The sequence below is a fragment of the Dermacentor andersoni genome, chromosome 10 (genome assembly GCF_023375885.2).
Source record: "Dermacentor andersoni chromosome 10, qqDerAnde1_hic_scaffold, whole genome shotgun sequence".
In the NCBI taxonomy this organism is placed as follows: Eukaryota; Metazoa; Arthropoda; class Arachnida; order Ixodida; family Ixodidae; genus Dermacentor; species Dermacentor andersoni.
The window spans coordinates 94,010,386-94,021,566 of record NC_092823.1 but is presented as its reverse complement, the minus strand read 5'-3'; the positions used below and the strand labels follow the sequence as shown (position 1 = coordinate 94,021,566).

General features: G+C 45.1%; 1 protein-coding gene across 3 annotated transcripts in view; it reads right to left on the bottom strand.

The window, feature by feature from the left end:
* The window catches only part of LOC126544383 (TBC1 domain family member 15-like), an 85,925-nt gene that overhangs the window by 43,908 nt on the left and 30,836 nt on the right, over positions 1 to 11,181 (bottom strand). Inside the window, exon 6 of one of the 3 annotated variants that reach the window (XM_050191694.2) lies at positions 3,265 to 3,373. The exons of the other annotated variants lie outside the window; for them this stretch is intronic. Coding sequence (XP_050047651.1) covers positions 3,265 to 3,373 — 109 coding nt within the window. The remainder of the gene's footprint in view (positions 1 to 3,264; positions 3,374 to 11,181) is intronic. 3 annotated transcript variants of the gene reach the window in all.

Sequence of the window (11,181 nt, the reverse complement as noted above, 5' to 3'; positions counted from 1 at the left end):
CAAATACATGTAAAACGCAGAAACACTGTTCTTGAGATAACTACTGGGCTGATTTTAATGAAATTCATTGCATGTGAGAGACAAAGTGAAATTCCAGCGACTGTTGGAAGCAGAATTTCGATTTAGGGTGCCTGAATTTCTTAATAGCAATTTTAAAAATCAGTTAGCTTAAAAAGAAAGCACAATGTTTACAGATTTGTAGCTTTGCACCATAAATAGATATCGCAGTTCTTTAAACTGCCTTTGTTAGAGCATTCAAAGTGGACAAATTTGATATATTAAATTATATCTTATGTGAATATTTTACATTGTTTACAAAGATTTTGCAAAAATCATTAGATATTAGTGCCGTATATAAAAGCCATATAGTGTAATATACCAAATTTGTCGGCTTTAAAAGTACTATTAGATGCAGTTTACAAATTGTGATATCGTTTTTATTGCCGAGTTGGAGAATTCTACAAAGCTTGATATATTGTTTTCCGAAAATGTGCAATTTTTAGCACTTTCTCTTTAAAAAAAATTGACAGCCTAAATCGATTTTTTTTTTCAATAAATCACTAGATTTTAATTTCTTCTTTTAAATCCAACAAACCGCAGCAAAGTTAGTGCAGTGGTAGTGAAGAAAACAATTTCCCCATTCCCGTTTATTTCTATGGAAGCCTGCGAGCTAACGCTTCCTCTTACAACAAGCCCAAAAGCTTGTTTAAACGGCCCCTCACCAGGTCTAGCCATATTGAGCTGACAAGCAGAAGTACTGGCATGATAACGATCGTGTCTGCAAAGTATTACACCGCTACGCGCCGCGGAAAGATCTGAAATGCCAAACCGAACCCCGTTTTTCCTTCTCCTCACGGTCGCCGTACGGGATGTCTGTGTGTTTTTGTTTTACTTCGCACCGAAGCAAGAGAGATGTACTTCAGCTTCGTCGGCTTGTTCCCACAGCCGTGCGGTCACGTGCGCAGGTACCGAAACTATGTAATTTTCTGCCGTGTTTTAGTGCGTGATCATGCTCTGCGATCCGCTTGTTCTGCCTCAGTATTCGTGTAGCACTGAATTATCCTGCTAGTCATGTTTCCTTGTGCACAGCACGCAAAATCGATCGCTGTGCGAACAAGACAACAGTGAGGTCCGGTAGGGGAAAACGCAGGGAAGGAATTTCGCTTGCAGAGGCTAGACAAGGCGAGTGGAGAAAGTGTCTTGCTTGGCAGTGGAGCCCGCTTACTGAAATCATGGGTTCGCAGTACTGAAATATTTTTATCTCGGCTATTAATAGGCCAATTTAAGAAAATTTTTGCAGCAGAATGCTTCCTAGAAGACACTTCCACCGTACAAGTGACATCATCATCATCATCATCATCATCATCATTAGCCTGCTTACGCCCACTGCAGGGCAAAGGCCTCTCCCATACTTCTCCAACTACCCCGGTCATGTACTAATTGAAGCCATGTTGTCCCTGCAAACTTCTTAATCTCATCCACCCACCTAACTTTCTGCCGCCCCCTGCTACGCTTCCCTTCCCTTGGAATCCAGTCCGTAACCCTTAATGACCATAGCTTATCTTCCCTCCTCATTACATGTCCTGCCCATGCCCATTTCTTTTTCTTGATTTCTTGAAACATGACAAGGTTTAGACAAATCCATGTACCATCAATCCTTTCCATGCCGGAAGAAGTGCTGTCCCACTGGTACACATAGATGGATGCTAACACCAAATTTATCTCTGGTATTTTTAGTACGATACTCTGCTTTGCACCAGACAGCCACAACAGTTTGGCTTGGTTATTGGGCAAACTTGATCATCAGGTGTATGCTCTGTACAGACCAAGCCAAAAGTTATGAAGACACCCCTGCAAGTGTGGTGGTGTTGCTGCGGAACAAGGATCTCACTTTATTCCATTAGGTACAGGGTCGTTCACTTTTGTAAAATGCCACGCACCCATAGCAGCTATAATTTCACATGAAATCCAGTAGGCCAATCTGTCGATATTAGATATCTGCATTAGGCATATTTTCAGCATGAAGTACATGAAATGTTAAAAGTTACACTGGCTCGAACATTAATGAGATCTTCCCGCTAGAAGCAGATGACCCTGTACACAGTACATGATACTGGGAAGCTATCTGCTCGAAGAGATGAGGACAGAGCAAAGAACAACAAAAGAAATTCGAGCAGAAACCGTCGAAGACAATCATCGAAGTCCCAATAGCTTTCTGTTTACCTGGCTGCATATCTCAAGTGGAAAAGATGCAGCCCAGTGGTTGCTCTCTTCATCTCTCTCCTCTTATGTATGCGACATCAATGCCTGTGCCAGCCAATCGAGTGCTTCTTTCTTTTCCCCCTATTCACTTTTGTTGCTCTCTGCTATATTAAGTACCTATCTGCTAACCACAAAAGCCTGGGGAAGTAGGTAAAGTTAAAAAGGAAAACATACGCAGCGCAGACTGAAGTTATTTGTTTGGCTTGTGTCACAAAGTTGTTAATCTTGTAACCCGCACACTACATATCCCATCTGTGTCACTCATTCTGTTCTGGCGCCTTCGTGCGATTAGCTCCTTGATGTCAGTCTGCTTGCTGTACCCTCTCTGCTGCTACATTTTGCTGCAACCACTCATCTGGTTTGTTTCCCAGCAGATGGGAACACTAGCTCACCCTACGGGCTAGAGAGGTCAAGTCAAGCAAATGTTGAACTTCTGGCTTTAAGATTTTTGAAATTTCCTTAAATTCGAACCCGATTTCCATGGTGGAAAGCAGTGTAAGAAGTGAGGGAAAAAAAAAGAAGGATAGAAGAGTGCTACTTTCCATCACGGCAACACATCAATTAGCCCAGCAAAGCATCTTGCACGATTTCCATGTTCACCAAACATTCAACATCTCTAAATCTACAAATTTCCCTGTGGCTTGCAGCCCTGATGAGCTCTACTATGAGTCGGTACAAGCAAGCAGGTGGCTTCAAGTGTCACTGAAGAGTAAGCACACACATACAGCGCTCAGCAATTGAAGCACGATACTCGGACTGCATGGAAGCCAGTTCCTTTTGTGCTACCGGAGGGAGAACGCTAGATAATCAATGGGGGACCAAACACAGTCATAATTCGTCACAAAGGCTCTCACTTTAATCGTAACCACAATGCATCAGCTTGGTGTCAGCACCCACCAGTGGAGGAAAAAGCGCCAATATCCCTGCGCTCCGAGCATCACATTTCAATCACTGACCACTGTACGCTCAAGACAGGACCACAGTTGGGACAGGACCACTTACGCATCGGCATCCATCGGTGTGTCATCATCCCGCCAGTGGTATCGCTCCCCAAAGGTCTCGAATACCTTCAGGGACAGTCCGGTGAACTGTTCCGACGTCAACTCTGCATCTATGGCCCAAATGCAAACAGGTGGGCCAAGGGGAGAAAACGAACCACTGTTGAACCGTGCCAAGCGTCATGCAGGCTTTTCTGCAGTGCACTCACACTGTCACAACAATCGCAGAGTGCAAAGCAGTGCCTTATGGTTACATCTTGCTCTTAAGTGCTGGCTTACACGAAAGCTACAACAACGTCAACTCTCTGACCTGTCTCAAACCTGCTCTACATCAAGAACACCGAGTTCATTTGACAGAGCTCACACTTCACTCACTGAAGGAGTACTGACATGAATTTACTTACTATTCACTTTCTTTTTTACATCAAATCAAAGTCCCAGACCTCTAAACTCTACATAAAATACTAGCAAGCCTCAAAGCATCCTAAATAATTAATCATAATAGCTTTTCCTACAGCCAGTTTTGTTTAAGTTTCTACTGTGTCGTGATGTCACGACACAAAAAAGTGGTTACGTGGAAGCAGAACATTTCAATGTTTTGGCGCTTGCTGCGACTTGCTCGGCCATCTCCTATGCTGCTACTGGTTGTAAAGCCCAATGTAGCAACACAGCGGACGACCCAGCAAGCCAGAGGGACTGTCTAACCATCACAGTGTCCTGTTCCCACATGACCACATTCTGCACCATGACGTTACAACCCAGTCACTTTCTGGGATACAAAACAGGAAGTGGCTGTGGAAAAGCTATTACAATAAATAATTAAAGGCAATGTGAGGCTTGCCAGTATGATTTCTAGGGTTAAGAGGTCCCGGACCTCCACTTAACGGAAAAAACTGATGAGTCGGAAATATCATGTCAGTGCACTTTTAAAAAAGGTACGAGGGGGCGAAAAAAAACATTGCTTTTGTTTCATGCTGTTTTCTTTCAATCTGTGCAGCAGGACCTTCACACGGACCTAGAGGCTTACTGGCTTCTCTACAAGACTAACTTCCTCGAAGGACCGCCAATACTTGGTACACAAGTGTTATTGCGTTCTGCCAAGTGCTGCTGTTACGTTCAGGAATCTGACCTATGACCCTGTGCAACATAACGGCCCAAACACTAAGCCACCAAAGCATTTGGCTCCCGTTCTGGCCACAGAATTAAACTGCAGGACCAAAAATGCACGCAACATATACATGATAGGGAATAAATGAAAAGATTCCAAAGAAAAGACGTGTATAGGACAGGGAACAACACATGCCCTCACTAACAAGTGATGTATTTAGCAAGAAGTAAAAGGCCTGATTATGGTCTCCACATGCACAGAAAACAAACACCACCAGGCATTAGAAAAAAAAACTCTGCCCTTTCTTTATCATAACTACAGACATGATCCATTCAGCCGTTCCAGCAAACTATCCTTGTCCTTCCTCAAGTTAACAGACATGTCACTAATGAAATTGCTGCCCCTCTGCTTGACAAAAAAAAAAAAGAAAGCTTCCAAAAGCTCACGCTGCATAGTGTACCTGACCCTACCCGACATCTTTATTTCATCACATAATGGCACACACTTGCAGCTTCTTTCCCAGTGCAAAACAGATGTGCACACGCCTTGTTTTTTTTTAAGGATGCTGCATGTTCTTAGGCCTGGTCGTTCATGGACCTACAGAATTAGTTGTAAGTACCGCCTTGTTTGTCTTCTTTTCGCTGTCTGTGTCTTTGTGCACTTGACTATCTTTTAAAAGAACGATGCCATACCAACTAGCTTGCATCCAGACCCTTCTTCAGTAATAAAGCGTGTGTGGTTACTGCTTTCCCCCATCCTCCTTGTCATGTTCACAGGTTGGCAGGTATGCATTGTTTGCTGGTGAAAAAAAAAAAAGATAACTATGCATTGAGTTCTTTCCGGGTACATGTTGGCACCCACTTTTCCGAAGGCCATCAAGTTTTCGAAGCGTACACCGTGCGAAATTCTTAGCCTTGTTAAATGACTTCTAGTAAACCATATTTTGTCTGGCCATACTTTTTCACACACAATAGCATCTGCCAAAAAGTATAATGCGTCTGTAAATGGCATTTGCATAGCTAATATAGCTTTTTAAATATTACTAGCAAAAGTTTACTTTTGCAGGCTTGCTTCAGGGAGTACCTGAAAGTGTTGACAGTTTTCATGAAAAGCGCTAAAGGCGAAGATGAAGTCAAAGGAGCACATACGACAGGAGTGGTGCTACTTCCAACTGGCGTTGATTACAAACGGTCATGATGTGCTTTACGAAAACTGTCAAGATGAACCAACTCGCCCAAATTAAGGTATTGTTGCCGAAATTGCTATTACGAAAAATTTACTGCTTGAGGGGCACTTCACCAGGTTTGCGCAATAGAAAGAGAAAAGCTTGGTGTGCAGATTACGCACCAGCAATAGTGTTTGCAAAGTATCAAAGCACCCAATGACGTGGAAAGAGTCAAATGTCAAAGGAAAGCTATCAAGAGAGCCACTGCTTTCGGATAATCAAGGTGACATGCACAAGCGCCTCTATGTAGAATGCACTGCTTGCAACGTAACCGATTATGGTACGTGGCTTTGGTAAATACTATGCAGAATATGTGAGACACCACCACCAAAAGTGACGTGGTCCCTTCACTTTGGTGGTGTTGCTCTGTCATAGGACAAAAGCAAGGAAGGGATGTCGCTTGCGGATGCTGGTCGAAGCAAAGGGAAAGGGTGTCTAAATTAACAGGAAACCTGACCTCCTGGCACCTTGTGATGCAACATCTGGAAAATTCTTGCAGTAAGACACTCGCTAGACAGCACCTTAGAATTAGAAGTTCAAGTACTTAAAGTTTTTGCAAGTAAGGGGGCTTTCTAAGGATGCAGCTCAGTTACCTTCGTGCTTTATTTAACAGAGAGCTCTGGCTTTTGTTCGTGAACTTCGGTAGCGCCCAACTACAGAATGAATAAACAATTGTATGCATGAGGGCCGATTTTAAAGTAAACTTACAGTGCATGTTCGTACAAACAAGAGAAGCAGACCTTTAATACAGTAAATTTTCCTGTGAAACATAAAGAGAAAAATGATGTACTAGATCTTGCAGGCCCATAGATGCGTTATCATTGTGCACAGCATTGTAGAAGCATTGGGAGAATTAAGACTGTGGTGTAGTTCCCTATGCTCAATAGTGCCCCTTGCACAATAGACATAAGCACTTAGTAAGTTCCATTGCTTTGCACGTAGATGGAGTTATTACAGTGAAGTACCTTTGATTTCTCTTTTGCCACTTTACCATCAGGAGCAAAGGTTGGATGCCATGGGAGTCTCAAAATCTGTCAACTGTTCTTGCACTATGCTGATTCAGTCGGGTGTCTTTTGTGTTGCCCGCAGTGTTTGGGCGTTTGCTCTTGGTGGTATGCATTTTATGTTATCTTCACACGCACCAGATTAACCCAGCACATTTGTGACATTGTAACTCACTGGTGCACCATGTGTATCTGCATGGTAGCAATTGTACAGGTCTCTCCCATATTATTGTGTGAGCTATGTCTTAGAAAAGACTTAATGCAGGGGAGGATAATAAGTGCCCCCAAAGGTAAAACTTCACTACCACAACAGTAGTAGCTGTTGTCCCACTTAGTTCTTGCAATGACTGTTTCTTACGGCTTATGCACTGTGGAGCCTCACTGGCTTCAGCGTTCAGCCTGCCAAGCACGAGCTCAAAGGTTCGATTTCTGGCCAGACCGGCCACATTCCAAGGTGAGGGGGGCACACAAATAGCATTTGTGTACTGGACTTTGAGCGCATGTTGAAGAATTTCAGTTCGTCGAAACTAATAGTGGCCAATGAATCAAAATCTTGGCAGCTCCACACTGCCTAAATGTGTCACATCATGGGCAGGGGTTCATGCATGTCCTCCTCTACCTCGGCCGTGGCTGCGCATAGCCATCTGCACACTGTATCTTGGAGGTGCAATCAATATTAATTTTTCGGACTTGGGGACTGTGAAAATGCCTGAAAAATCTGGAAGTCGGAAAAAAATGAATGCATGCCTTTGACCGTCCTCAAGGGCTCAAATCGCCAAAGCCATGCCTGAAATAGCTCTGAAGGACTGCCAGAGAGAGACAGAAGTGACTTTATTTGTACCCGTCAAATAGATGATAGGGCAGAGGCTTCAGCCTAAACCCACACTCATCCTCCCCAACCGTCGGCCGGGATCCCTTGTGATGTGGCGGCGGTCAGGGCGAGGCCGATGGCCTGTCATTGAGCATTTTCTTCGTCGAGTAGCAAGGACTCCCAGGATTCTCTACATCTATCTGGCTCATCAAAGCTAGGGCAGGTCCAAACCATGTGGACTAAGTCCGCTATACCATCGCAATGCCTACAACGAGAGCTATACATCAAGGGATGCCATTTGCTCAACAGTTATGGGTTCGTAAATACCCCCATTTGCAGCTTCCTCCACATAACTTCCTCACCTTTAGTAAGGTTCTTATCCGCTCTCAGGTAAGTCTTACGGCCCAGCTTATAATGGTTGAGAATTTCCTGAAAAGTGTTCAGTTCGTCACCGGTCTTGTAGGGGTTCCTCGCTTGGGGGGTTGTCAAGACAGCGCTTGGATCCCGGAAAGTGAGACCTCGGGCCAGCGTGTGCGCCTTCTCGTTCCCTCGCAAACCTTGATGAGCCGGTGTCCAGATTAGCGAAACCTGCTTCGCCGGGGGCTGCCCAACGGCTAATATGTGTACAGCTGCAGCTGAGATCCTGCCCACATCAAAATTTCTGATTGCAGATTTCGAATCACAACTCTCACATTCTTTTGAGTCATAGCCAGCGCAATGGCGACTTCTTCCGCCTCTGTTGCTCCTAAATTTTTCACGCTGCAGCACGAGGCAGGGCCTCCGTTTTCGTGTGTAATTACGGCTGCGTCCGTGTATATCACATCCTGCCTGCCTTCCAGTCTTTTCTGCAGCGCCTCCGCTCTGTCCCTTCATCTGCCCGTGTGATGCACCGGGTCCATATTCTTGGGCAATGGAAGTATTCTCAGCCTGTCCCTGACTCGCGGTGGTACTTTGCCTGTCTGCTTGGTACATGCCTGAATATCAAACCCCAGCCACTCCAGAATCCTTCTACCAGCCTGACTACGGAGCAGTCTCTGATATTGCGATACTGCCGCCACTTCAATGAGCTCGTCCAAGGTGTTGGACACCCGTAAACTTTGTTCATTGATGTGTTCGGGGGAAGACCGAGAGCCATCTTGATCCTCTTCCTAATAATGATCTCGATCTTGTCTTTCTCTGCTTTGGTGAATTTGAGGCAGGGGGCTACATATACAACCCTGCTAATTGCGAAACATTGCAGTAACCTTACGAGATTCGCTTCCTTCATACCCGCATGTTTGTTCGCTATTCGCTTGAGTAATCGGCACGTCTGGCTGGTACTCGCTTCCAGTTGTTGGATCGTCTCTGCATTTTTCCTCTTCGCTTGAATCCGCAAACCCAAGACCCTGATACTGTTGACAGTGCGAATAATGTTACCATTTACCCGCAGCTCAATGCCCTATCCCAAGTCCTGTCCCCTTCCCAATCGCCGCGCCTGCAGTGTTAGGAAAAGGGCCTCCGACTTCTCCGCCGAGCACCGGAGGCAAATCGGCTTCAGATATTTCTCGATTGCTTTGATTGCCCTCTGCAGTGTCTCCTCGATCTGCCCGTCACTGCCTCTGCTCATCCATAGCGTGAGATCGTCCGCATAGAGTGTGTGGTTCAGTCCTTCTATGCCTGCCAGCTTCCTGGGGAGACCCATCATTGCGACATTAAACAAGGTGGGCGACAAAACTGATCCCTGTGGCGTACCCTTGCTTCCCAGTTTAATAACTTCCAATGACCACCCTCCCAACCCGATCATTGCCGTTCTATTCGTAAGAAAATCCGTTACGCCCACATTGAGAGCTCCAAGACTCTCCAGTATGGCCGATTGCTTCACATTATCGAATGCTTTAGAAACGTCTAATCCCAAGACTACCCTAATCACTGGGTGCAATTGTGCACCCAGTCGGGTGCACAATTGCAAACATGGAAATAAACAGCTTTACGGCACGCGGAACAGCTAAACATCCACAGATTTGATAAAATTTGAATAAAACAACAGAAGAATCTTCAGCGTATGCAACACGCACGCGACTTCTTAGCACCCGACGCGACAGCCCTGAGGTAGTTGCCTTCTGTTCCATTGTCATGATCTTCCATGTTTGATTTACACTTGGCTTGTCAAGGTCGAGCAGCACGTCTGTGGCACACAACACAGCGCTCCGATGTGTGATCAAGGAGGCAAGCGAACTTCACTGCACTGGCTTGGCTCGGCCGGCTTATGGCTTTCCAGATTGCACCAATGCCAATGCGATATCAGATGCTATGCCCAGCTGCCAGGCAGTGCAGCACACCGCAGGGAGAGGTAAAAGGGAATGCACAGCCTAGGTGTGACCCCCAAGATTGCACCGGCGAGATCACGAAGGCCACACCCAGCGAAGGCCACACCCAGCCAATTTTGCAATTGAAATAACTGATGCTTGGGCCCACAGAAATGTATGGGCACCTGCCGAGACCTTCAGTCTGGATTGGTTGAACCAAACGATCATATTAACTGGAGCCGAATTAATGGAACTCTATTGCACATCAAATTTTTTAGCTCAGAGTGGTTGGGGGACCTTTCATAGTTCTTTGGTTGTTGAGAACGCATTCTGACTTTTAGTAAAGTAGAAAGCTAGAAATAGTTTGGAAAGAAAGAATATTGTCTTTATGTCAAACATTCCTGTGACAGTCTTTTTTGCCAGGCAATATCGATTACAGCACGTATGATTATGATTATGCACCTGGTGGTTCTTTGGAAGGAGGTGATTATTTTTACATTATGGGAGTCATCAAAGGTAAAAGTTTCCCTGACCTTGTTTAAAATGGCACCTTCTGCAGTCCCATGGAAGATGACGAAAGAATCGCCAATGAAGCAGGAAATCTTGACCATATGGAACAACCCACTCTCTTCAAGGTCTCTGTCGAACTTGGCTAGCAAAAGGTCACTCAAGCCTGGTGTGAGGCGTGACCCAATAAATATGCCGTCCTTATGCATGAAGAACCTCCCGTTGCAATTAAAACCGTGGACGCTAGATACAAGGCCAATTCATTAACTCTGTCAACTGAGGTGCCAATAGTTTTCTCAAAATGAACAGCCCCGTACTCATCAATGCCAGCCTGAACTACTTCGGCAAGCGCAGCGTGCGGCAGGGAATAATAGAGGTCCTTGATGTTTACGGAAAACGCTTACAGGACAATGTCTCCTGTACCCTCTTTTTCTTGTCAATGTCTTATTGTGCAAGAAAAGATTTCGCTAGAAAGTTATGAGTTCAGAAAGAAACAATCTCGTCAGCACATCAAGCATACCTCTGGCAGTCTTTTTGCCAGGCAATTTTGCTTTTAGTTTGTTGCACATGCAGTGTAAAGGCCTAACCACATGCACACTATTTTGGAGCAACGGCGACAAATGATGGCGACAAGCAACAGGTTTTTCATTGCAGAGGGTGATCCTTCACTGGCACTTGTCACATTGCCCATTTTTGGACAGCCAGAAAACTTCGCTTGTCGCTCGGAAGGCCACACAGAGACTTCTACCCGGGAGAGCATGATTGCACAACCAGCAAGCAGTAGACCCCAGTTCACCTGCTTCGACCTGAATTCTCCCTTGCAACTTGCACTTTGCCAAGAAATAAATAAGATCACCCATAGTAAATCAGTCTCATCTCAAGATGAGGCCAAGGTATCAGTACTGTCTTGTCATTATTACTGAGATCAGTTTGTTTTGACGCTGTTAGGCCTGTGATGCCACCGAGAGCCACGAAAATGCT